Source organism: Arvicanthis niloticus, chromosome 7, assembly GCF_011762505.2.
Source record: "Arvicanthis niloticus isolate mArvNil1 chromosome 7, mArvNil1.pat.X, whole genome shotgun sequence".
NCBI lineage: Eukaryota > Metazoa > Chordata > Mammalia > Rodentia > Muridae > Arvicanthis > Arvicanthis niloticus.
In genome coordinates, this window is record NC_047664.1 from 47775363 (window position 1) to 47803023 (window position 27661).

Consider the following 27661-nt stretch of genomic DNA (forward strand, 5'->3'; position numbering starts at 1 on the left):
TCTAATGCACTGGTGAGGTGCTTGTGAGACACTGTCAAGCCCTGGTGACAGGGACCTCTTTGTGGCTTACCAAACAATCAGTGCTAATGACATCTGCTGTTCCAACTACCACAGTGTTTAACCAGGCTACTCAAACTCACCAACTGGTTTGCTTTTGCTTCCAGAGAAGAGGCAAATGTCAGTAGATCCACTTTGGTAGGGGATTTCTCGGCCTATCAGGGAGGAAATGAGAAAAAAAAAACAAGACAAAACAAAACAAAAACAATTTAGACAAGGGCTTTTGAAATCTGAACTATCAAAACATAACATTTTGAACAGAGGGCCACAGCCATCAGATAACAGAAGCTAGAAACTGTTACATAGCTACCAACCTTCGCATTTCTATGTGTATGTATTATTTTCATGCCCCCATGAAGAAGAATGCTACAAATACACACTGTAATATTCATGGATCTTAAAAGCATGCTCAGTGGAATAATCTAGAATAACAAGCCACAAAGTATATGCTTCCACTTATATGGGTTATACAGAATAGAGCACAGATGGGTGGCCGCCAGGAGTTTGCAGCTGGGGAACGATTGCTTTTGGGTAGAGTGCTTCCTGTGGGCGATGAAATGATGCTGGGGCTGGAGGTGCTAACTATAAATACATTAAATGTCCCTAAATTGCTGCCCTGAAAAAGGCTGACCTTTATGCCATGTGAACCACCACTGTGATAAACAAAAATGAAAACGAAACACATGTGTGCAGTACTCTAATTTCTCCCCCAATACCATGCATCTGTATCTGACTCATACCTCCTCCAAGTACGTGGAATAACTGATTGCATCTATCCCAGAACCTGCAAAGTCCTCAAGGCTCTTCCTTCCTGTGTTATCCAACAGTTCGATGTTATCTATGTTCACATTTAGATTCTCCAGCTCCTTGACTATGTTTTCAGAAAGCTGTGTTAAAGAAAAGCATCGTTTCAGTCACTTACTCAGTGCCTTCAAGAAGAATGGGGGTTACTAGATCAAGAGAGATGCATACATTTTGATTGGAATCACCACCTCCTTCTCTGTCTCCATCAGCATTCCGTCTGGAGGTGCAATCTAAAGAGAAGTAAGATGACATCTCCCCCCCTTAAAGACCTCAGAGCAAAAGAATGAGTCATAAGAGAGGAACACACGGACTCTGTCAGAAGACCAGGCAGAGAGGACTCAGTGGAAATGGGCTGTAGAGAAGAAATGACCTCTAAGCATCTAGCCTTGACAGAGAGGCTAAAAGGACAGAGCAGGCTGTCATTCCAGAAAGGAGCAGCAGTAGGAAAGCATTAGAGATATCTTCTGGGAGACAAAGATCGTGGGACTGTGGTTACTGATGTGGGGTTGTTTTAATAGCCAATTAATAGTTTCCATCAGTGCCTGGCTACCATTCTCAACTGTTACATAGTGGGGAAAATAGCCCATGGCATGTTGGACAAAAGAATGCAAAATATCTATATCTAAATCTAATATATATATATTATAATATATAATATAATATATATATAATATTATATATATATAAGCATGCTTAGGACTTTGTCACAGGATAATATTTAGTGGAGGTAATGCATACAAAACTCACATAAACCTTTCAAACAAAAGGTCCTCACAATAAAAAGCTATATAGTCATCTTGGTTCCTCTAATGATGCCAAAGTGAGCAAGATGTGGGGCGGGACCTTCTCCCCTGGTCTTGCTTAGGTTCCAGACAGAATCTCATTATGGAAGCTGACAAGACTTAAAAAGGCCTCCTAGTAGGAAGACTGAGGACAACTAAGCTAATTGTTCTTTAGACCAAGAACGGGAACTCCTCCTCTTTTTTCTGTCCAGTGTGCTCTGGGGTGGCCTTTCCTCAGCATCTTAAGATATAAGAAGGGTGCGGGCTGGAGCACAGGTAAGAGTCATTCTCCTTTGGATTCCATCCTTTCTGCTCCTCATCACAGGTGGGTATGGCTCACATAACCTATTCAGGAGTCCTGGGGTGGCAGTGCTTAAGGTGTAAGGAATGAAGACAGTGGCAACCATACTTTTCCATCTCTAATTCCCAAGTCTGGGACCTGGCAGAATAGAGGAACTGGTCGTAAAGAGCCAATGTCCCTGGAAAGTGAGTAGGCGTCTTCTTGTAGAGCATGCTCGCTCAATGAAACTAAGGGTTTCGTCTTACATGAGACCTCTTTGGAGCATCTTGCATAGTCTATAGAATAACTGTGAAGAAGATAAGGACAACTGGTTGGCGGTGAGGAAATGTTTGGAGATTAACAGATCAGAGTGAGGATTGCACACAGCTGCCAGAATAAGCAGATCCTAAGCAAGACTGAAGGAGAAAGTCTTGGCCCACATCTTGCTCGTTTGGCATTATTGAAAGCCATTAGAGGAACTAAGGGGGCCATGATGGCTCTACAGCTTTCCCATGCGAAGAGCTTTTACTAGAAAGGTTTTGATGAATTTTGTACCCATTGGAAACTACTTGATGTCACTTTAAAACTGCGTTTTAACTTCTGTGGGCTTCACATCAGCCTTAACCAAAGGGAAGAAATAAACCTATGTTTAGTAAAACAAAGTCAAGGTTATGACTGGCTCTGATGACGCACCTTCTCAATGTTGAAATTCTCACTGATGTTGAAGACATTCTCAAGCTGAAAAGCAGCATACACACCTCGACCTCTTTTGCAATCCCTATGGAAAGAAACAGAGAAAACTCGACCAGTTCAGCAGCATGGCAATTTCAGGTTCTCATTAAAGATGAAGGAAGAGGTTTGTCATCCATCAGACTAGTAGGAACATTTCTCTACCTTGTCAAAACTGCACGATGGGAAGTGAGTACCCCCAGTTACTCCAGGTTTAGAAAGAAGGTAATATTACACACTATTTAAAGGCTTCCTCTAAAAGTTCAACTAAAGACAAAAAAATTTTTCTTTGAGTGAGTTCCAACAATGGAGAGCCCTCAGGCCTGATAACCATGAGTTTGAGGCGTTGAAGCAAGTCCTCTAGAAGTCATCTGGTTCTTTCACCTATGCACCCATATGGCTATTGAACATCAAAAGACATTTATGAACAAAAGTGGAAAGACACAAAGAGGACCATGAAAATGACCAGCTCTTCCACCCAAAAGGAAAGAAACATTATACAGAAGAAGATGCTTTCCAGGGCAAGGATGCTGATTGCTTGAATGTTTTCTCAGCCAACTCACTACCAGTGGGAGGGAAAAATGAAAGAAAAGTTTTAAAGTGAGGGGTCCATTACACACGAGGAGTCTGTGTCACTTTACTGCTGCAGGACTTGAAGATTTAAGGTTATAAAGGGTTGGAGATATCTATGTATTCAGTAGCATCACAGGGATATTAGTGACAGAAGTCAGGATATTCTGCCAATGTCAAGGGTGGAAGATGCATGGAAATGAACAATGCTAGAACACTATCTTATCATGTTCTTGAGTCAGGCACTACTGCAAACACATGCATCTCACTTGGCTCTAACAACTCCAAGGAAGGATTCCTGTGGTTATACATCATATTGAATGGAGAAGAATTAAATTGTCCAGATCCATAGGAACTAGGTTGGACACCAGGTGATCTGATTGCACAATGCACAAGCCCTAAGGCTGACTCGCTGTTGAGTGTCTGTGGTATGTGCCACTCTCTGAGTTCTTAAAAGATCCTGTTAATGCCTATTATTGTTACCTTAGCCAGGGAATCTTAGGGAATACCAAGATAAGAGAACGGGAAAAATCACCAAGACCGGGTCACAGGGGCTTTAAATGATTATACTTTGGGGTTATTTCTTATAATATTTTGCTGAGACTAGAAAACACCTTATTTCTGAAATTGTAACTTTATGTCATTAAGTGGGGGGAAAAACACTGAAAATAAAATTGTCATTTGTAAGGAGAGAAGATGAAGGAGAGGAGAAGCTAGGTGATGAGAGAGAGAAAGAGAGAGGGGGCATGGAGGCAGATGTTCACATGTCTCCACCAGTCAAAGATAGTTTTTATATCTAGGTTGGGTATTGGTTTACACTTCTGATTAAGCATTACCAAACTTATAAATCCTTTGATTAATATTAAAAAAAATGTATAAAAGCAAAAAGGAAAGGGGGGGCATGGGATAGGGGTTTTCTAGGGAGCGGAAATAGGGAAAGGGGATGGCATCTTAAATGTAAATAAAATTAAAAAAAAAAACAATAAAATTCTCATTCTTAGCAACAAGAAAAAACATTGTCAGCAGAAAAGTTGTTGGAGATTGGTTCTAATGCCTTGACTCTGTGTGTCCAGATGCTGAAGGCCTTTGTCCCCAATTGGTTCTAATGCTTTGACTCTGTGTGTCCAGATGCTGAAGGCCTTTGTCCCCAACTGGCTTTGATCTATCAATAAATAAAGATGTCTGTAGCCAGTGGCTGGGCACACGGTGGGATACTGAGAGTTGCATGGGTAGTGTGGGAGAAAGAGAGGACTGGAAAAGAAGAAGGGGACACAGTAGCATTAGGAGACAAAGCCAACTAGCCATGTGGTCACTGGCCACTTCCCCAGTTGGACCTGGGATATCAGGGGAAGGTTTAGGAGAACCCAGCCTTTGAAGTAGCCAAGGTAGCGTGGTCTGCCCAGGAGCATAAGGTGGGGTAGCAAAACCTACCCACAACAGAAAATGTCTATTGTGAGAATTAATACCTGTAGACTTGCTGAAAGGTCATGTTAATGTCTGGGTTATTGAGCAGCATGCCAGAGAGATAGAATTGCCATTGTTCCTTGAGCAGGTAGGGAGTGTCCAAGACCTGGAACAAACACAAAAGTTGGTTTAAAGACAGTTGTACAACGAACTCATACAATCAAATGTATCATTCGGTGAGATATTTTTGGGATATTTTCTACTGTGGTATTTCTTATTCATTTCAAGATCAAAATGAGAAAACAATGGCACAATTAGAATAAATCAGAATACGTGGAGCACCAAGTTAGCATCTGTCAGAGCAACGTCAGTTTATTAGACACACGTGAGGACCGGCCAGACTATTTAGCTTAGAAAACCAGGATCAAGTCATAAAGCAATAGTCTCAGTCCCTCAGGACAAAGTGAACATTTATTTTTCAGTTGCCTATGAGGGTGCTTGCCTTTAACCCCTGTATTTAACCCCTGCATTCTGGAGGCAGATCTCTGAGTTCTAGGCCAGCCAGAGCTACTTAGTGAGATCCTGTCTTAAAAACAAAACAAAGAAAATCAACCATCACTTTCCAATTCTGTGACACACATTAAAGAGAAGTACAACAGCGTGTGGCAGTGCATCTGCTGTCCAAGCCCAGGCTCAGCACCCCCTTCCAAAATGCTTAGTGTTGCAGATTTTGAATTTTTTTTTCTGATATTAAAATATTCACACAGGTGTAAAGAGACATCTAAGGTATAGGACCCAAGACCAAACATGAAGTTCACCTATGCGTACTTATTTTCCTGTGCACATAATTTGAAGGTAATGTTCTACCATTCTTCTTTTAGGAAGTTAAATAGAGATGATGCAATCCATTGGTGGTCTCAGTTTAGTTTCTCTCGACTAACGATAACTGAAGCGACAATTGGTTACCTGGCTTGTTACATTTGCTTGTTTTTATAACAGATGACAAGTGAAAAGCATACACACAAGAAAAGCGGGAGATATAAACAGGTTTCCAAAGTAAGGCTGTGTGGCTGGAAACAGGGCTCTGTAGGTAAGTGTTTACTCTGCAAGTGGGAGGACCTGAGTTCAGATCCTAGCACTGATCTAAAGGAAGAATGCAGGAGTGTAACATTAGTACCACAGGGCAGAGGAGGGCAGACCCTGGGGACTTACTGGCCAGCCAGTGTAGCCAACTTAGTGAACTCAAGAGCTCTTGTCTCAAAATGTAAAGGGGAACAGACAAAGACATCCGACATTGACCTCTGACCTTCAACCATGCATACACAATACTACACACACAAACATCACACACATGCCCACACACAAATCAGAATCTACAGAAAAATACTAGGAAGCCAGACATATGAACCAAACCTCTATATAAATGAAGAAAGTGAAAGTACAGACTGAGTCCTGGAGTCTTGTGAGTTGGTCTCGGGGAAAGCAAACCTGAAATTCAGCTCTTAACTGTGCCCCCTTGATATCTACCACACTGTGTGTGTGTGCAAGCAAAATTTCAACTTGTTGACTGAGAGCAAAGTCCCCATAGTTTTTCAGTTGATACAACCCACAAGATACGGTAAGATGCAACAATCTGTCCAAGCCTCCAATATAAGTAGGAAACCATATTTACCTGTAATAGTTTCTTGTTTTCATAAGGTTCACAGAGCAACTTTTCCACATTTGCACCAACAACAAAAGTAAGAACCACAAGGATCATCAATATCCAGCAAAAAAGGAAGCTGAATCCAACCCCACTGGAAAAAATACAAAGACATGAGTGATACCTGGGAGAATTCCACCTACTCGTCATGTACAGTGGACCTGCCATCTCCAGTGCTTTTGGGTTAAAAATACTTTGACCTACCACAAGGAAAGAGGCTTAGAAAATGCTTACAGAACACTTAGAATGATAGTGTTGGGTATACCTGTGGTCTCACATGGTCTAGAGCCTGGGATCTGGGGTCAGCTCAGAACTAATTCTGAGATATAATTATGTATATAATTATCTATCTACTGTCTATCTGTCTATCTGTCTATCTGTCTGTCTATCTGTCTATCTGTCTATCTATCTATCTATCTATCTATCTATCTATCTATCTATCTATCTAAAATATAATTATGAAGTATAAGCAGGAAGTGTGCCTGTGGAGATCCATAGTGCCAACTTCACAGGCTCTGGAATCACCTAGGAGCTAAGCCTTGAAGCACACCAGTGAGATATTGTCTTGGTTTGATTTCTACTGCTGTGATAAAACACCATGATGAAAAGAATTCACTGAAGGGCTTAGCTGGTTTACAGTTCCAGAGAGATAAGGTTTGGTCATGGTGGTAAAGCATGGCAGCAAGCAGCAGACATAGAGGCTACAACAAAGGCTGAGGGCTTTCATTCCAAACCATAAGCAGGAAATACAAGGCCTACGGTGTGGAAGTGACTTTCATTCACATTGTATTAAGGTGTGTCTCTTCATATTCAATTGTTAATTGAGGAAATGGCAGTGAGCTAAATGCTTAACAGATGCTGGTATTGTCATTAGTGTGACCCATTACTGGCCTACTGCTTTATAAATCTTAAAGGAAAGGTTACACTGTCCTCTATCCCAATTGTTTAAGAGCTGTATCAGATGTATCTTACTGCTGATTGGTTGTCATAAAGATCTGATGGCCAATAGCTAGGGCAGGAAGTGGAAAGTGAGACTTCTGGGCAGAGAAAAGGACTCTGGGAAGAAGAGTCTTTTCATCAGGAGACAAGAGAGGAGGGAGACATGACTATGGGCCTAGAAGATACAAGTAGCCCTGTGGTGGAGCAGAGCTAGATGGCCGGGTAAACTAATGTGAGCTAATTGAAAGTCTGCTCAAATAAGGCTTAAGCTTTGAAGTAGTGAAAAGTCTCAGTGTCTTTATATTTGGCTGGTGAGTCCCCAGGTTCCTGCAACAGCACTGGAAATGGTATGAGGCCTTTGAAACCTCAAAGCCTTCCCCCACCCTACACCTCACCCCACCCCCCCTGTGACATACATCCTGCAGCAAGGCCATAACAGTCAACCTAGTGCCCAACTCACAAGTTGCCTTTACTCTGACTAACTTGTCTGTCCCGCAGATGGACATTCAGACCTTACCACATTTTTGGTTTTTGGACACAGGGCTTTTCAGTGTAAGCGTCCTGGCTGTCTGAGAACTAGCTCTAAAGACCAGACTCCTGAGTTCTGGGCACCACCACCACCTGAACACAAACTATGGAAACACATCTTTGCTCAGGAGGGATCTTCCAGAACTCACTCTCCTTCCTTCCCAGAGTTGCTAGGATGTGAATTATCAGACAAAGGGCATGACAGTGTCTCTGTGGCCTTTGCTAGAGTCTGGAGAACCTTGACAATGGACAACCAGCCATGCAGATGTAACTATGTGAACCAGTGACTCTCCTGGAATTAATTTTTCTTCTGAAGTCTAGAATGATGACCTGGACACTCTAGTGAAGAGCTAAAGGAGAAAGCTTTGCAATGGGCTTCAAAGAAAGACACTCAAAAGAGCTTGTAGTCAGTCACTGCTGGGTCCCCTAATCTTTGAGGAAGCCTGAAATTCTATGCTGTGTTCACCATTGTATTCTATGCAGTCACTAAGATGCTCTGGGGACCCTCATAAGACACAATGAAAGCACCTCTAGATCTTCATGAGAAGCCTTTTGGGGAATCAATTTTTGAAAGAGAGCACACTTCCGAATGGACAGTGTTACTATGTGCACAGAGTATGTGGGGATGTGGTCTCAGCAGAACTGGAAATAGGTTCTGCAGTTTCTACAAGCAAGGACACAGTTTAGAAGCAGACACTGCAGCTTTCTCACGGGTCTGGGGTGAGCTGAACTGGAACCCAACCTTCCCTTTGTAATTGTCCAGTTGTCTATCAGATGTCTCAGGGGGTAGAAATGTCAGCAAGCATAGTCAAGCTTGCCATGAGCACAGTGGAGCTCAATGATAAAGAAGCCATAGGCACCTTCATCTGTGGCCCGCCTGGAATGAATCTGATGGCATCTGACACGCTTAGCATTTTTCCTGCCTCCATCCCAAATTTTTCTATGAGTCTTTGACTTTGTAAAGACTCCTTAATCTACAGAAAAATATCTAAACAGAAGTAGCTTGTAAGCCTTCGTCAACTTGTGGATGCTTGTTTGTTTGAAGCCAGATATCAGATTTTTGTCTTTGTTGTTGTATCCATAATTTTTTTTTTTAAACAATTTCATTAAGGGCGTAAATGTTTAGGCTAGTTTAAATTGACCTGATGGAGTATATATGCCACCAAAGTGTTCCAAACAGCTAGTTACTTGGGTTGTGAAAGTCTTAACATTAAACTAATCTACCTGTATCTATGACTAATTGAACAAAAAGCAAAGTAAATACATTTTTTTTTTTGGCTGGTGTAATTTGTTATTGCTTATTTCCTTCCCTGTTGAGAGGTACTCTCACTTGGAGATGGCTCCCTCACTCCCTCCATCCCTGCCTGGGTTGTATCCAGAGCCTAGCAAGGCCTTTATCTCTAGGCCATTTCTCCAGTCCTGAAGAAGAATGCTTTAAAACTACATGTGTGAGCAAACAGGCTTCTGGTGTGGAACACATTTTTGGGTCCTGACAGGTCCCAGGCCATTCATTTTAAGAATGCTTTTAGACGTATCTACATTAATGTTAATGAAGGCACATGATATAGAGCCTGATTCGGGGGAAATACTTAGAAACACAGAGCATAAAGAAATCTGATTGAAATCTGTGTTTAAAGAGGTAGATCAATGCACGACACCTGCTCTCAGGTCTTCCTCGTCATACTAGTGATAGTAAAAGCCCATGGCTGATAGTTTGGTTCTCCATCTCCCAAAGGCCGTGTTTCCAATTCTCACTTTCTCACTTCCCCTTGAGCCTGCTTATGTACTTAGTACTATTCTCATTGAGAGAACTGGAAGGCCACCCAGCTTCCTCGGAGACACATTCATTGCCACTGCACCTGAATGCCATTCTGGTGCCATCTTTGGACACACTGTTCTTCTTTGTCTCAACATCCCACAGGAAAGCTTTTCCAAATACATGAACGTATATATGGATGTCTTTAAAGCAGGGTTAGCCCCTCCTATCTTCCAATAGGCTCCCCACTGTCCGAGTACCTATCACCTACTCTGGCCCCTAATTCAGACTACCCATCTAAATACCAAGGGTGCTGACCTTAAATCAAACCCTGCTTTAAATCAAGTCCCTGGAGTTTGAAGTTAGCAGTACTGCTGACAGGAGACAATGGCGTCTCTGCTTCTCCTGCGTGAGTGGGTGAGTGAACGAAGATAATGAGAGAGCCATAGGTACTGTGCAGCTCGAGATGACTCTCGTGATAGCTGCTTTAAAAAGGAGCCCACCATATGTAAATAATGTGACTTCAGAGGCTCCAGTGTGAGCCCAAGAGGCTGTAGGTTCCATAAACTCACGCCATGAGGAAGATGCCTCCAGTGTTGGACACGCAGCCTCTTCTGGTTGGGGTGGCATGCTTGTCATAGCCATACATACCACACAGCAAGCCCAGGAAAAAGAAAGTCACAATGAGGGTCAACAGGAAGCAGACAATTAAGCCACCCAGCCACCTGCAGCAAAAGAAAAGAAAGAAAAAAGAAAAAAAAAAAAAGAAAAGAAAAGTAGTGTTATCATAGAACTTCTGGTTGTGAGTCTAGTCTTTAAAGCCAGTCTCTCCAGTGCCATGATTACGTCAAACAGGCAACGGCTATATTGGCTGAACATGGGCTAAGGCTGGTGTCGTCTTGCTCACCTAACATCAAGGGCAAGCCTTCATGACAAGAGCCCTTTCCACTCCTGCTTCTTAACCAAATCAGCCAATATACTTTCCTTTGGCTTAGTGGTGCCCTCTCTCTACGGTAGCCGTGAATACACACAAGCATCACATGGGGCTCATAGCAGAACCCAAGCTTCCTCAGGGCTCCGATCAAAACACACCTGAGACATTCAAACCCTGTCAAATTCTTCAGTGTTGGCAGCTGTGGCAATGGTTCAGGTAGGTGACGGAGAAAGCAGAGCAAGCTCCTCTCCCTTTCTCAAATCTCCATTGGGGTCACAGGAGTATTCTGGGGGCATCATGTTCCTTGCCGAACCATAAATACTCTGAGTGGCAGACGCATGAGACATTTAGAATTTTATGAGCGTCCTAAATCAAATGTCTGCAGAATGCAGAACTTAATTTTGTAATGGTCCTGGGAGACGTTTTCGGATAATGGAGCCTCAATTAGGTCTTACTGGCATTCCTGGGATACGTACCAACTTTCCCCCAAGCTGAGGAGCACTCAAGGCTAAGAATGCTTCCCAACATAAAAGACACTAAAAAAAACCCAGCAGTATCTGTTCATCTTGGGGCCTCCTGACAGAAGTGGACACTAAAGCTTTTCATACAATTAAAAGCAATTTTGGTAATTACACTAATAGCTACCAGTAGTCATTCTGTGGGAGGTTCATTCCAGATATCAGGAAAGCCAAATCAAATAAACTATGGGGCTCAGCTTCAGAGCTTTCGGGGGTTAATGAATCAAATGACTAGTTGAAATACTTTTTCTTTTTTTAAAGAAAAAAAAAAAAAACCGAAAACAAAAACAAAAGCTTTATGGTCTCCAAGCAAGGCTGGAGGGAGGAGCGGAGAGTAGCTGGAAGGGGCAGACAGATAAATGTGCTATGCTGTCTTATTTGTAAAACAACAATGACTTTGCAAGGTCTCTGAGGGAGGTTGTCTTATGTCTGCCCCAATGTCTGCTGGGGTGTCCTAGCCCCACAAAAGAAATGTGACATGAGCCCCTGGAGCCTTATCCATCGCAGTGATCTAAGGCAGCCAGATGGTGTGGCTTTAAAAGAGTCCTTTCCCTTTTCTGAGCCCCAAAGTCGTTATCTACAAAACAGCCATGCACAGAACATAAACTCAGCAGATGTAGGGGAGCACTGCTGGGGAGCACTGCTGGAAATATCATGCATAAAATGCTTAATAAATACGTTGAACCCCTTCCCCTAAAGGTGACAATCTTATCATCTGTCTTGTGTATTCATGCAAAAAAGGAATCCAGGTGAGAGAGAGCCTCTAAACTCTCCAGAGGACAAGTCCTAAGACTGTACCCTTGAGAGAAGAAAGTATACCTTATTCCTCATGCAACCCCTAAGTCCTTCCCTCTGCATTCTCTGTCTGGACTGTCCATCACCACATTCCATGTCCAACCACACAACCTGCATTATTTAAGCCCTGGGTACAGCAGCTCCCACAAGCCCCCCAGCCCCCAGCCCAGATACGAACGTAGTAGCCTCACATCACAGCTAAGAAAAACAGATTCCTTCAGCAAATACCAGCCTCTGTGCATTTGTTTCACAAATCAATGAGGATATTTTTTAAAATACACTTCTTGATTACGTTTACACTTCCAGATCCCAACACACCTTTGGCTTACTAACCATAGCAAAGATTCAAGAAGCAATTAACATCAAAACCCTAAACTGTTAGCTATGTGGCACAAGGATTTCTACTCCCTCAATGTTTGCTTTTAAATAAGGAGTGTTTCATGAATACACACGTCACCATTACCTGGAAACCGCTTCTATATTGTTCCTATTTTAATCTGTGAGCCGCCTTAGTAGGCATTTGGGATGTGTGTGTGCAGGGTACGTGGCTCAGGCATGTGTATGCTTTTATAGGGCAGAAGTTGATATCAGATGTCTTCCTCCATCACTCCTCGCCTTAATTTTTGAGGCAGGATGTCTTACTGAAGCCAGAGCTCATCAATTGACTGGTCCTGGACTGGTCAGCCAGCAAGCTGTAGGGTTCCATCAACACCCCTTCTATCCGGCCCCAGTACTAGAGTTACTCTGCCCCTCTTCCCTGACTTTATTTTTTACTATGGGCTCTGGAGATCCAAACTCAGGTCCTCACACTTGTCCTGCAAGCAATTTACCACAGTTCCATCTCCCCAGCACCCTCAACTTTGAAAAAGGAATACAGTTAGGGTTGCTCACACCAGCCCCATTTGGCTTCATAAGGTTATACTGGGATTATGTCATGTTTTTATACCCGTACAAAGCAAGCTTCATGGCCCTCATTTGCCAGCTCACCAGTATGAGTCGTATTCTTCCAGTTTAGGTATCTCCTGGTGGAAGTATCTGTTGCTATTATTAAGGTAGTGGGAGACCTGAGACAGCACCTCCTCAATAGGAATACTTTGGCTCATGTTCTTAACGTCGGAGCTAATGGAATCCAAGGTCTTCTTGACATCTGCAAACAAAGGGACCACAGTGACTCACTGTCAAACATAGAAGGACAGAGATCTTGTTTGGGCACAAGGAAAAGTCACTTAAGGTTTCTTCATGTGAGTTTATTTTATTGTTTTGTTTTGTTTTGTTTTGTTTTGTTTTGTTTTTTCGAGACAGGGTTTCTATGTATAGCCCTGGCTGTCCTGGAACTCACTCTGCAGGCCAGGCTGGCCTCGAACTCAGAAATACTCCTGCTTCCGCCTCCTAAGTGCTGGGATTAAAGACGTGCGCCACCACTGCCCGGCTGATGTTTGTTTTAAAGAAGTCCTATCATATGATTTCTGAAACAAGAAGAATGGAAATCCCACTACTTAAGAAATGGCCTTCAATGGCAGGCATGGTGGAAGTGTGTATACAGTAATTCCAGCACTTGGAAGGCAGAGACAGGTGGATTACAGCCAATCTGAGGACAACGTGGTCCATGTAGAGAATACCCTTTGCCAAAGACACAGGGGTGTGAAGAGGAGGGGAGTAGGGAGAAGGAAGGAGAGGGAGGGAAAGAAGGAACAAGAGAGAAGGGAAGTGGAAGAGGAATGGACTAAAAACAGGGAGAAATGGCATTCATGGGCATAAGGCTCTCACATTACTATCTTAAAAAGTGACCTCAGTTGTTGTTTATTTAAAAATTGCTTGCCAGTGGGGGCGTGATGGTGCAACCCTTTAATCTCAGCACTTGGGAAGCAGAGGCAGACAGATCTTTATGAGTTAGAGGCCAGCCTGATCTACAAAGTGAGTTCCAGGACAGCCGGCAGGACTGGTACACAGAGAAACCCTATCTCATAAAAACCCTAAATAAACAAACAAACAAATAAATAGTAGCAATAATAATAATAGTAATAAAGTCGCTTGACTCATCCAATTAAAGACTTCTTACAGAAGTCCACCTGTGTTTCCTACATTTCAAGAACAACACAATTCCTGTGCTCAGGTTCCACTCAGATCCATAATGGCTCCCCAGAGTGGAGATTTAAATCCAAGGACATAGCAGATTTCTAGAATGTGCTGCTCTGTCCCAACAGATCCTGGGTCACAGCCACCTGCTCACACTGTGTCACCTGGACCAGCACTCCCACAGAGCTTAGGTTCTCACTCAGATGTGTCACAAACACACACAATAGTTAAAAGTCTCCCGGCCCTGGCTGGCAAAGAAACAGAAACTGCCAAGGTAACAGCAAAGGTAACCAGGGCCAAAACTCTCCAAACTTCTCGGCACTCTGCTGGACTCTGGGTAAGTGGTAGAGGTCTGAGGCTTGGTTCAAAATGTGATTGTATATTAAAATGGTGGGAACCTTTTCAAACGTGTTTTCCACTGGGATTTGAAATTGAGAAACAGAGAGCAGCTCAGAGACCTCCTCGGCACCTCACTGCCTCCACATCACACTTGTACAAAAACTTCTTAACTGCAGGCTCTCCACCAGCCACTTCAATGGATGTAACATGAAGACCCAGTCTGCATTAATGGCCTGTCTTGCCTTTGACTTCACAGCAGATAAGACACAGCCTTGTCAGCGTTGGTATTCTTCAGGCCTCAGGTGCAGGGTGCCTTTTTGAGGAAGGCTCCTACTGCTGTCTCCCCAATGTGCCTACCTTGCACATACTTCGCTGTGTTACCAGAGTGTGATCTGTGTGTATGACTGGCTGAAGGATAGTCAATAGTCATGCCTAATGCTTTCTCGCAGCCCCAACACGTGGAAGAGCCTGATACAAAGCAGGCACTTAAAAAAAAATATTCAGGCGCGGTGTTGGGCGGTGGTGGCGCACGTCTTTAATCCCAGCACTTGGGAGGCAGAGGCAGGCGGATTTCTGAGTTCGAGGTCAGCCTGGTCTACAGAGTGAGTTCCAGGACAGCCAGGGCTACACAGAGAAACCCTGTCTCAAAAACAAAACAAAACAATATTCAGGTTAGGACTAAAGGCTCAAAGTATGAGAACTAAGGTCATAAACATAAACTAACATCCAGGCTGAGAGATGGGCACTTGTCTGGCCCTGGGATGAAGCTGAATCGTGTTTAAGCAATGACACCAGAAACACTGTGTGTTAGCTCATGCATGCAGCACACTTACAACAGAAGACTGCTCGTATAGGCAGAAGAGATCCAGGGAGGAGAAATAAGAAACCAAACACAAAGATTAGTAAGCAGGCATCCAGCATGCAGTAAGCAGCCTTCAGATGTTACCCAAGGTGAGCGTGAACTTGCCTTTAATATCTTTTTTTTATAAAGTTTTATTTATTTTCTTTTATGTGTATAGGCGTTCTGCCTGCATGTGTGTCTGCATCACATGCATGCAATGCCCGAAAGAAGACAGAGGGGGGAACCAGATGCCCTGGAATTGGTATTGGTGATGGTTGAGAGCTGCCATGTGGGTGCTGAGAACTAACCCTGATCCTCTGGAAGAGCAGCCAGTGCTCTCTCTTAACTGCTGAGCCATCTCTCCAGGTCCTAACATAGAATACAATGTTCTGAAAAATCATGTGGTAAGTGGAGAAAATAAGTACTGGGAAGATGATCTTCAAAGAGAGGCTGTAAACTTACTCATCTTCCAGCAAATAATCCCAAGAGCACGCCCTGCTTGGTATGAAGAGCTGCCTATCAGTCTGCAGCACCGTAACCTGAATGTAGCACAGTTTAGAAATTCCTAAAATCCCCTCAGCACAGACTTGAGTCTCTAAACTTCTAAGCAGCCTTGAAGCCTAAAGGACCATCACATCAGGACCATGGACAAAAAGAAAACACTTCCACAAAGACAAATTCTTCTGTACAGTCACCTCAGAAATATAATAATCTGGGGGTGGAGTTCCCCTCCCCAGGAAGATAATTATAACAGGACCTTCCAAATTGCAACTGTTGTAAGCCCCGGAAGAGACCAGCTTAGGGAGTGACCACCCAGTGACACCTTTACCATATAGCAACAAACATTAAATATGAAATTGGTGTTTTTCTTTCTCTTATCTATATCACCACTGACTACAGGTGGCATAATCAAAATGTCTGATACTCCATATCTGGTACTTCATATCAATACCTGATATTCCATAGGGTGTAGTGACAGACCTAACAGTAACATTTATAACAAGCCCTTCCTTTATACCCATCAATCATAACATTAACAAAAAGAGAAGCAGAATGACCTTGAAGTGGAACTCTTACCTTTGATGACATCCACAGTTTGGTTTTGTATCATATCGGGTATTTCATCAATCGACGTATACCCCTAAAAATATTTCAAAATGAATTGAAGATCAGTTGGCTTATATTCCATTTTATATTAAGTAGAGAAGCAAAATTAAGACATAATATTTGTCTTAAGATTGAAATTATTATCTTAATTATCTTAATATGACCATCAGGGGTCTAAACACAAGTGACCTTTCGAATAAAGTGCTGGTTTTTGTGTTGGGCATTGAACCCAGGGTCTTGCACTCGCTGGGCAAGTGTTCTGTCACTGCGCTGTATGCCTAGGCTGAGACCATGTTCTTTTAACTGGATAAATCATAGATCATCTTAAAGTCTTTTTACCCTAGAAGAAAGTCCTTTGGACTATATGCAGAAAGCCCAAAGAAGGATGAAGCTGTTGTTTTCACCAAGGAAATAAGAACCACAGGCCATTGGGACACTAAAGATGTCAAGCAAAGACATTCAAAAAGGGAAACATATACAATTTTTTTTTGTTTTTTAAGCAAAAGAGAAAGTCGTATATGAAGGCTAAAACCACAAAGTCGCAGATAAAGGAGAGGGAGTGAGAAGGGAGTGCCAGGCTGAGGGCATAGTGTATGAAAAAGCATAACATTTAGGAAAGAAATAAAACCAAGTCAGTAGAGCAGCTCCTGGGCAGAGCAGGGCAGCACTCCATGTCAAGAAGAAGGTTTGGTGTACATTTCCTGCACCCACAACCAAGCCTTAAAAGAGCAGAGGCTGAGGCCATCATGGAATCTCACTGTTTCCTATGTTCCTATGTACCGGACTGCCCTTGATATAGAGTAAGCTACCTTAGTTGTTCCAAGGAGCATACCCTTTTGACGAGATTCTCCAGATCAGTTCTGTCGACATCATTAATGGTGTTGAGTTCTTTATCCACTGATGGGAGCTGGAAATTTATGAAACAAATAATAAGAAAAGGTGATTAACCTTCACACATGTACACACACACACACACACACACACACACACACACACACACACGGAGCATCATCTTATATCCAGGTCCCAGGATGTTAACCTTGAAGGGCTTAACTTTATTTTCTTTTGAAAACAGAATAAGGTTTGGGGAAATTATATTCTGTTCAAGGTGACATCCGTGAGAAGTGGTTTTTAAAGTTTGCAATCAGCACAGATGAGGTATGTGTGGCTACTAGCACAAGTGCTACTGATGAACACATTTAGTGAAGTTATAAGCAAACTTAAGCCGGGCAGTGGTGGCGCACGCCTTTAGTCCCAGCACTTGGGAGGCAGAGGCAGATCGATTTCTGCGTTCCATTCGAGGCCAGCCTGGTCTACAGAGTGAGTTCCAGGACAGCCAGGGCCATACAAAGAAACCCTATCTCGAAAAAACAAAACAAACAAACAAAAAACACAACAAAGCAAACTTAATAAAATCACTTTTAGAAGTAAAACAGGGGCTTAGACTTCAGTCTAAATGAAGTGAAATATGCGCCAGGCTGGGTTGGATCCTTTACATTAAACAAAACAAATAAGTAAACAAACAATACTAAAATACACACCAAGGACACAACACGACTCTTGAAATAGGTCCTTGGTGAATGTGGAGAACTTGTCTCATCAGGAGAGACCACACATAAACCTAACTGAAGGCCACTGCCCTGAACAAATGGCATATTCAAAATGCCAGTGTCACAACACAAGAAGATTGAGAAACAAACCCCATATTAAAGAGGAAAGAAAGACTCAATACTATCATTAACAGAAGATTCGGAGTTGCAAAGAAAGAAGTGTCAGAAGCCATCTAGGATACACTAAAGCTAGCAGGTGACCTTCCTGGAGGTGGCCCACCATTTTTACATGGTCTGTGATAGATGAGTTCGACGGCAAGGTTCCAAAGAGACTTCATCTCAGGATTGCTTCTTACAGCCAATATGCCCTTCCTGTTATTATTAAATGAATATGATAATTTCCTGGGTGCCTGGGATATAATAATTCTGGCTGCTTGGACAGGGAAGGGAGCAATAGCAATAAAATTTTAACTGCTAATTCCCCACTACTAGGCAACAGTTGTTAGTTGTTCAAGCCAGTGGTTTTTAACCACAGAATAAGCAAGAAAGTTTTTTTTTTTTTTTTTTTTTTTTTTAGAAGTTATCAGCAAGCATTCAGTATAGTTAAAGCCAGAAAGTCAGAGACCATCAGTCTTTAAAGCTCTCTCTATTTCCAACTCTGTGTCCCACTTGAGCCTGTTCCAAGCCAGGCAGGCTCCTAGCAGAGAAGACATCTATAAATGCATTTTCATTAAACACTTGACATTGGAAGAGACCATGTAGAAGGGACGGGAGTAATGGTTCTGTGTTTTCTGTCCTAACTTTAATATGCACATGATGATTACACAAAGTTTAGAAACATATTAAATTATTTAGCTATAAAAGGAACAAGTCAGCAATTTACTGCAAACTTAGCTTTAAAGAGAAGAACTGAATACAGTATTGTATAACAAACAATATGAAGAAACAGATAAAGTAATTGAGACAAAATGCTGAACATTGGTGTCCTCCTTAGGTTTAACTGTCAACTTGACACAAGCACCAGTCAACGGAGAAGGAAATCTCAACTGAGGGGTTGTCAAGGTCAGATTGACCTGAAGCATGCCTGTGGGGTATTATTTTGATTAGTAACCTATATGGGAGGACCCAGCCCACTGCAGGGGGCACCATTCCCTAGGCAGGCTATGTACGAAAGCTAGGTAAGTACAAGCCTTCCAGCAAGCCAGCAAGTAATGTTTCTTGATGGTTTCTGTATCAAATTCCTGCTTGAGTTCCTGCCCTTATTTTTACCTTGAGAGCAGACTGTGATCTGGAAGTATAAACCAAAGAAATTTTTTTTCTCCCCTAAGTTACTTTTGGTCAGAGTGTTGTATTACAATATCAGAAAGGGAAGATATTTGTGAAAAGTATCCAAAAGCATGAAAGGAGTGCTGTGTATTTACAACTTTTCCACATATGCAAAAATCATATTAAAAAGCAGTAGTTCCAGGTGTGGTAGTGTATGCCTGCCTTCCCAGCATTAGGAAGCTGAAGGCAGGGGGTAAAAGTTTGAGGTCTACCTAGATTGCTTAAAAAGTTCCAGGCAGGTGTGGGGCTATTATGAGATCCTGTCTCAAAGAGGCAAACAGCAACAACAAGGTATAAAACGTTATTCTCTCAAAAGATCTATTCCAAACAGCTAAAATAGAACTGACCTTTTAAAAGTACATCTGATGACTCCAAAAGTAATTCAGCAGATATGCAATAATAGTATATGTTAAGTCCTTTTTAAAAAGACTCATAAACTATGAAGGTGAGAAAAAGTATTTTAAAATACTATTTTCTATAGACCATAATATATTAATTAATTAACAATTAATATCACAAATAGGAAATTGTATACATCTCAAATGAGATAAATTATAGAAAGTAATGGACTTGCTATTCTAGCATATATGGTTATTATGCCTGGTTTTGGGGTGTTTGTAGCATTTTATTTTACTTAGGCTTATTGTATGTCCATATGGATGTATGTACACATGTGAGTGCAGTGCATGTGGGGAACAGAAGAGGGCACTGGAGCCCCTGAATCTGGAATTTCGGGCAGTTGTGAGCTACCCAAGTGTTGGGAACTGAACTCAAGTCCTCTGCAAGAGCAGCAAGTGCTTCAACCTGCTGAGCCTTCTCCCACATCCCAGTGTGCTGAGTTTTAAAACTATTTAAATGTGAGCATGTATCCTGCTCCTTTTCAATCTGAATTTACCTTGATAAACCATCAAATGGCACAGAACTTCTCAAAAGCCCCCTCTCCTTCATACTGCTTACTTCTGTTACATCCATTCCAGCAAAGTGATTAGAGGTCCCGAGAAGACTCCCAGAGCACCAGATGTTACTCCTTTCCAGCCGAAGCCACTGTGCACTCAACGGGTGCACCCAGTCTTAGCCCCGCTTGGCTCCCTCTCGGTCTCCTGGCTGTGGTGCACTTACACCTGCTCACCTGACTCGAGTTGTAATTGCTCCCCAGATTGCTCAGCCCTGGTCTGAGGCTATCACAGATCTTGCTGGCTGGATCTGAAGCACAGTCACTGCTGTTGAGTGAATTCTCGATGCTGTTTCTCACAGAGGTCAGGTTGGTACTGAGCTGGGTGCTTGCATCCTGGAAACTTTTCAGGCTGCTGTTCATGTTCTGCAGGGCATTCTTGGTCTGTTTGATGACTGTAAGAAGACAGTCAGAATCAGAACTGACCAGAAGAGTACCTCAAAAAAATACTGGTTGGAAACAAATGCTATCTTTTCTAGAAGAGGAAAGTAGCTGGCACAGTAGCTCCAGGGTAAAGGTCCTGGCTATACAGGTCTGACAAACTAAGTTCCATCCCTGGGACTCTCTCAAAGGCAAAGGGAAGGAACCAGCCCCACAAAGTTGACTTCTGACTGCTACATGTGATGAGTGGTGTACGTGCATGCATGTCCACGTGCACAATATTAATAAATAGTGTTAACAGGAGGAGGAGAAGAAACTGGAGAAGTACATTCATCCCAGGAAATGACATTGGAGTGAAATGAGCAGAGGCAAGCAAAGGAGAATGGGAGAGAGAGAGGGAGGAGAGGAAAGAGGAAGGTATGGAGAGAGGAAAAGAGGGAAGAAAGAAGGAAGAAAGGAGGAAGAAAGGAGGCTGACCAGTCTTTGAGGTTCACATTTCTGGGTTTCTAGCCTGCAAAGGAAATGGTTGGGGATGGACAGAATTGATATCTGAAGATTTCAAAAGGCTGCCCCCTTTTAATTAATTAATTAATTAACCTATTTTTATTTTTTGATTCAAGGTTCTACATGACTCCTTCATAGCCTGGGGGGGGGGCCCTCAAAGTCATGGTGTCCTTGACTTTCTAATGCCAAGGTTTTAAGTGTGCTACCACATCCAACACATCAACAGATGTTTTGTTGAAAATCCAGATAGTAAGCGACCTATAAGCTTTGTGGGTCTAATCTTCTCAAAAACCACCAAACTGCCACTTCACTACAAAACCAGCCATCAACCATACATAAGCATGTGCATATAACTGTGTTTTGATAAAGCTTTATTCACAAAAGCAAGTGGCCAACCCCTATCAGATTGGGTCACTATTACCTCAAGTGACTTTGTTTTTCCAGTATCATAGGTTTAGCACAAGCTTTTAAAAAACGACACACATCCCGGGACGGCTCGCATCTTTGCCAGACCTGTTTGCATAGCGAAATTATATTTCTCATCCCTATCTACTACTGGAGAACATGCAAGTCAAAGTGAGGGACCCTGGGAAGCCAGAAATCCAGGATGGGCTATTCTTGGTCACTTTTGCCACCATGCTTACCTGTTGCCATGGCCTTAATCTCTTCGAGAACTGGAGTTACTTTGGATTTTAGTTGGTCCTTTATTCTGCCTCCCAGTAGAGAATCGATACCTAGATTCAAAGCAAAGGAGTTCATGAGGACAAGCTGACTTCACCGTCAGCTCTCAGGAGCTCCCCTCACACCCCAGGAATCTACATCTGGAAAGCATCTCACGGCCTGTCCTCAAGTCCCGGCCTCTACTCCAGACTGTGGGCCCTGATGTGAGATGCCATCAGCTGCCTAGGAATCTGCAAACCCTCATTCCCCAGGGGAAAGTTATTCCCCGTGGACCCTCGGACTTTGTGTGAAGAACACAGCATTTGCCATCTTGAATTGTGTTATGTAATCACTGTCTCTGGCTCTCCTTCTACACTGGGTTTTCTCCACTGCAGTACCACTGGCATTTGGGAGCAGATATTGCTTGGTTGGGGGTAAACTGTCCTGTGCACTGCAGGATGCTGAGAAGCATCCTCTGTCTTGGCTGACAGATATCAGTACCACTGCCCCACGATCCAGCAAATGCTGACAAATGTCACCTTGTGTTCATAATCACTTAACCAAGCTGCACGAGAACTTGAATGAGACATAGTCCAGCCAAGAATGGGGGCGGGCTATTTCTAAAGCACATCTGCTGGGGCATTTATCAGAGCTGCACATCCTCTTCTACATGAAAAATAACTAAAGGAAAGGAAAGGCTTTGCAATAAACAACATAAAATTGTATTTGCTTGTTTGTTTATTATTATTTGTCATGGTTTTAATATACTTAGCCCAGGGAGTGGCACTATTTGGAGGTGTGGCCTTGTTGGAGTAGGTGTGTCACTGTGGGTGTGGGCTTTAAGACCCTCATCCTAGCTGCCTGGAAGTCAGTCTTCCACTAACAGCCTTCAGATAAACACATAGAATTCTCAGCTCTGCCTGCACCTGCACCGTGCCTGCCTGGATGCTGTCATGCTCTCATCTTGATGATAATGGACTGAACCTTTGAACCTGTAAACCAGCCCCAATTAAATGTTGTCCTTATAAGAGTTGCCTTGGTCATGGCATGTCTGTTCACAGTAGTAAAACTCTAACTAAGGCACTAGTAGTAGCAGTAGAGACAGTGCTTCTTTGTATAGTCCTGGCTGTCCTGGAACTCACTCTGTAGACCAGGATGGCCTCAAACTCACAAAAATATGTCTGCCTTTGCCTTCTAAGTCCTGGGATTAAAGGTGTGCACCACCACTACCTGGCCCTGCAAAGTATAATTTTAAAACAGAAACCCAAGTCCCTCTACTTGTGAAACGTAAAAGTTGAGTGGCTGTTGTGGATTGCCCTGGTTCTGTTTGTATTTTGATGCTAATTCTGCTTCCTCAAGAGGGGCTGCTCTGAAGAGGAGTGGATGACATGTTCAGGTGACTTCAGGTGAACCCTCTCCCCATTTTAACTGGTTAAATAAAGGCTAGAGCCTGTGGCTGGGCAGTGGAAGGGAAAGGTGGGGCTGGAGGTTTTAGAGAGGGAGAGAGAGGATGAAGGAGAGAAAAGAAGACAGAGGAAGAAGGGGAAGATGAACCAGAAACATGTGGCCTGGAGGAGCCACAAGTAACAAGGGATTTCATAGCTGAGAAATAGAAGAGTAGATCTGCCCAATAGAGGCGTGCAACTTATAAATATTATAACTGAGTTGTGTGTTCTTTGCATGGGCTTATTGGGGTTGGAGATTTACTGCAACAAGTGGTTTTCCTTTTAAAGGTTTACTTATTGAATTTATGTGGATGAGCGTTTTGCCTGTGCGTGTGTCTGCGTACCAGGTGTATGCCTGCTGTCCTTGAGGAAAGCAGAAGGCATTGGATGTCCTAGAACCGAAATTATGGATGGTTGTGAGCCTCCATGTGGGTACTGAGAAGAGAAACCTAGGTTCTCTACAAGAGCAACAAGTTCTACTCACCATTACGCCATCTCTCCGGTCCCTAAAAGTTGGATTTTAACCATCCAATGACAAGTGGCAAACACCCAGTAGTTCTACGGCTTGTCCTGTCTTCCTCCTACCTTCAGTTGCTTCCTCCTTTGGTCTGTGCTTTATAAGAGGTAGGTAGCTAAGGCATCCTCTGAGCCAGAACAATTAAAATGCAAAGTGTCTTTCAATGCTACTCACCGTCCAGGTCTGAGAATGCCTTGTTCTTGGTGTTGGTGTACTGCTCCAATATGTAGTCAATTTGCTGGAAGACAAAGTTACATGGCATCTGCCCTCTGAGATGCAAAGTCATTATACAGAGACAATGTTTAAGATTTAAGATGATAAGAAGAAATTAACTCTGTCAGAGTACTTTGAAAAAGAAATAGCTAGGGGGCGGTGAATGTTCATCTTATCTGGTACTCTGACAGACACACTCCCACGCTTACTGCCTATCACAAACTTCTCTATCGTGCTTGCTTGTTATAACTTACTAGCTGTGATCATGTCTTATGTTTTATGACTCTGTGGACCAGCTAGATGGACCATGGTGAGGACTGTACGGATGAGCAGAGGTGGGTCTGTCTCTCTCCGTATGTTCTTACATCTTCCTTCTGACCAGCTTGGGTATCTTCACAAGATATCCTCAGGATCACCATCAATGATACTGACTCAAGGCTCCTAGATGCTGGAGTTTCCAACTAGCCCAAGGTCATGTCCACTGTGTCGTCCTGGTCATAAACAGGTCACAGAGACAGCCCAGACTCAAGAAACAATGAAGAAAAAGGCTTTCTGAAGTTTTGATGCATGAGTCCATGATATTGACTATTCCTGACTGTTCTTCTAGAGGAGTGTTTATCTTCTTATCTACAGTGGCTCAGATGACCTGCTTCCTACCCTCTCTGTGAGGCTGGATTAACATTCTTCTAGAGTTGTCAACCTTCTCAGTGAACACCACAGAGTTTAAATTCTCATCTCCCTGATTACCAGAGGTGAAACATCTTGTTCTGTTTGGAGACAGCAACACTCTGCCAGTTGCCTCTTCAATTATCTATAAAATTTCTATTTGTTAGATGTCTCCATATATGTTCAACCAGGTAAGTTTCCCCAAAGTCCCAGGAATTTACTCTCTTTATAAAAGAATGAGAGACAGCCTAGTTTTCAGGAGCTACTGTTGTTACTTTTGGCACTTTGGGGAGGGGAAAAGGAGTTTTCTATGGACTCTTGAGGATGTTACACGAAAAAACACGAGCTTTTGTTTACATGGTGAGAAAAAAGTAATCCTGCCTGTGCTAGACTGCAAAGCCATGCAGGGTGAAGCTCTCTGTTCTCCACCTCCCTAACACCGCCATTCGTTACTTCCGGCTTCTTCACACACTTGATGCACAGCATTTTGAAGACAGAGTCAACTCAGAAGGCCACATCTTGTTCAAGCATCCACAGGTTTGGGGGGTGGAAGTGGAGTCTCCCCAATGTGAACACCCACAAACATCATACAGTTACATCAGTTCCTGCTCGGATACTTTCCAAGTCATCTTCTGTACAGGTGGTGCATCAACACCCTCGTGAGATTCGGACAAAGGAAGCTTCCCCACCACTGCCTTCAGCCATTCTGCTTGCTGTCTTCCAAAATGATGTCTGTGTGTGTGTGTGTGTGTGTGTGTGTGTGTGTGAGAGAGAGAGAGAGAGAGAGAGAGAGAGAGAGAGAGAGAGAGAGAAGAAAGTTCTTCCTAAGCAGACTGACCTACCTACACAGATAATAATAAACAGGTGTGTATAAAGCTAATGAATTCCATCTTAAAAGTAACTATGTAAATGATAAGAGGTTAACTACACCCGCCAAATGAAAGGCAAGAGCATTCAACAATGTTAACAACAACAACCAAAGAAAACCCAAAACAACCCACAACGAGACTCTTAAAATTGTTAGGTACTTTTATATGTGCAGTGATTTTTGTTATGCCTAAATAAAATAAAGCAAAATAAGACACCTATATCTTAAAGCTATGGAAACCATATTTTCATGCTTTTGAGAACTCTCTGGTTGTGTTTCTTCATCTACACCATTAAAAAAGCAATGACTTTCCATGCGGGTTCACTGACTTCTTAAAAGGTTTGACTGAGCTTCTAAATGCACACACAGGTACTCAGAGCAGCTTATGCAAACCGCCATGGAGTGTGCAGGCTGTAGGTTTTTACCTTTGGGGTTTCAGTCAGGAGTGTTTCCAAGTCTCTGAAATTGCTCTCTGCCAGTTTCTGGGTCCTTTTGACGCGAGTCCTTGTCTGCTGGTTGGCCACAAAACCATACATGATGCCAAGGCTGCGGGGAAAGAGAAAAAGTGTTGGCTGAGATCCAGTGTCGTCAGCAGCACGGGAGCCACAGAACGGCCCCCTCAGCCACCTTCTACTGACAACACAAAACAGGACTAAGGCCTCTCTGAAGACACACCTCCGTTTAGGATGGAGTACTGTGTTATGATTTTCATAAATGAACAGTGTCCACGACAAATGCTGGAAGGGCAGTGACAAAGGCACAGGCAGTGCCAGGTGTGTGTGTGTGTCTGCGTGTGTGCCTGTGTGTGTATACGCCTCGTGGGTATACCCTCTTACACTCACACAAGCATTCTCATGCACCTGAGCTGTCCCTCCCAAAAGAGGGAAATAGCAAAGTGAATGGGAAGAGGGACTTGGGGATGTCTAGTGGTTTTTCATTCGATTGTTAGTTTCTGTATTGTCCAGATTGAAAAGAAACAAGGTATTTCAGCATTAAGGCACTATGGGAAGGCTTAGTTCCATTTCCTGTTGCTAGGATAAAATACACTCACAGTGATTTCCTCCCACCAGGTTATGTCAAGATGAGAATCTGAGGTGAACACACACAGAGAGGAATGCCTACGACATTCATTTATATAAAGTACAAAATCCACCCAAATGTTGGTGCTAGAAATATCCTGGTTCTCATGGTGAGGGTTGTGTTTTCCTCAGGGAACTTCTTGAATACATACTTATGAAAAAATGCTTTTCTCTATATAAAATACACATCAGAAGGGATTCCAAAATCCTTCACATGGCCACCTTACAGGAAAGACTACCCTATGCCAAAATGAAAAGCTTCTTCCTCATTATCTTAAAAAACTGTATTCAAATGTACTAAAAGCTCTTATGCTTATTAGCCACTGTCAATCTCTTGATTTAAAGTACACGAATTGGTCTATTTGTTGCAGCAGAGCCTCTGAACATTAGAATTTTATAGGCTGTAGGAGTAAACTCTCAACCAGGCATGGTGGTGTACAACCATTATCCTTACACTTGGAAGAGCAAGGTGAGAAGACCTCAGAGCGCCAGGCTAGCCTGAGGAGCACAGAGACCTTGTCTCAAAATTAAAACAAAACAACTCCCCGCTCCCCGCCCCCCCCCCCCCAAAAAAAAAAAACGGCAGGAGAGCTAAAACCCAAACCACTTTTCAGTTTGACCACTAGAGGGCAGCAATGAATTAATAAATAGCACAGCACATTTTACCCACAGACCCAAAAGATTAAAACTGTTATTTTGTAACTGTCCAGAGTACAATGTGCATATATTTTTTAGAACAGTTTAGAAAGTACCCGAGAAACCTTGGGAACACAATATGCAGCCTATCAGGTTACCAAGCAATTTCTTGTGTGTTATGCACACATATACAGGTGCCAGTAGGATAATAGGCATCCTGTCTTTTTGCTTTGAAAAATCCCATGTCACCAAAACCAAAACAAAACAAGAAAAAAGAAACACAAACAAATCAACAGCAACAACAATAACAAAAACATGAGTCCCAGGACAGATATTCACTCTGTTTAAGAGTACTAGTACACGGGGCTGGAGAGATGCCTCAGCAGGAAGAACGTATTCTTAACTGCTCTTCCAGAGAACCCAAGTTTAGTTACTAGCACCTGTGGGGCTGCTCACAACCAACTTGTAATTCCAGCTCTGGGGCATCCAATGCCTCTGGCTTTCAAGGGCACCTACATTCCTGTGCTCATACCCACGCACAGACACTTACACCCGTGGATACATAAGCACGCATGCACATGTAGGACAAATAACCACACGTAGCCACATACAGACATACACAGACACAGTAACAAAATTATTTTAAACAAATAAGAAGTACTGTTGCATCCAAAGGAGTGCTTAATTCTTTTGTGGCTTCTCT

General features: G+C 42.8%; 1 protein-coding gene across 23 annotated transcripts in view; it reads right to left on the reverse strand.

Moving 5' to 3' along the window:
- Prom1 (prominin 1) overlaps positions 1 to 27661 on the reverse strand; it is a 139462-nt gene that overhangs the window by 19295 nt on the left and 92506 nt on the right. For all 23 annotated transcript variants that reach the window (XM_076938448.1, XM_076938441.1, XM_076938443.1 and 20 more), the window contains 13 exons: positions 25669 to 25789; positions 23671 to 23734; positions 21519 to 21608; positions 20167 to 20384; positions 16994 to 17068; positions 16132 to 16195; positions 12786 to 12945; positions 10124 to 10276; positions 6299 to 6422; positions 4689 to 4792; positions 2617 to 2701; positions 798 to 944; positions 141 to 212 (listed from right to left, as the gene is read on the reverse strand). In XM_076938448.1, the coding sequence (XP_076794563.1) occupies positions 141 to 212; positions 798 to 944; positions 2617 to 2701; positions 4689 to 4792; positions 6299 to 6422; positions 10124 to 10276; positions 12786 to 12945; positions 16132 to 16195; positions 16994 to 17068; positions 20167 to 20384; positions 21519 to 21608; positions 23671 to 23734; positions 25669 to 25789 (1477 nt within the window). The remainder of the gene's footprint in view (positions 1 to 140; positions 213 to 797; positions 945 to 2616; positions 2702 to 4688; positions 4793 to 6298; positions 6423 to 10123; positions 10277 to 12785; positions 12946 to 16131; positions 16196 to 16993; positions 17069 to 20166; positions 20385 to 21518; positions 21609 to 23670; positions 23735 to 25668; positions 25790 to 27661) is intronic.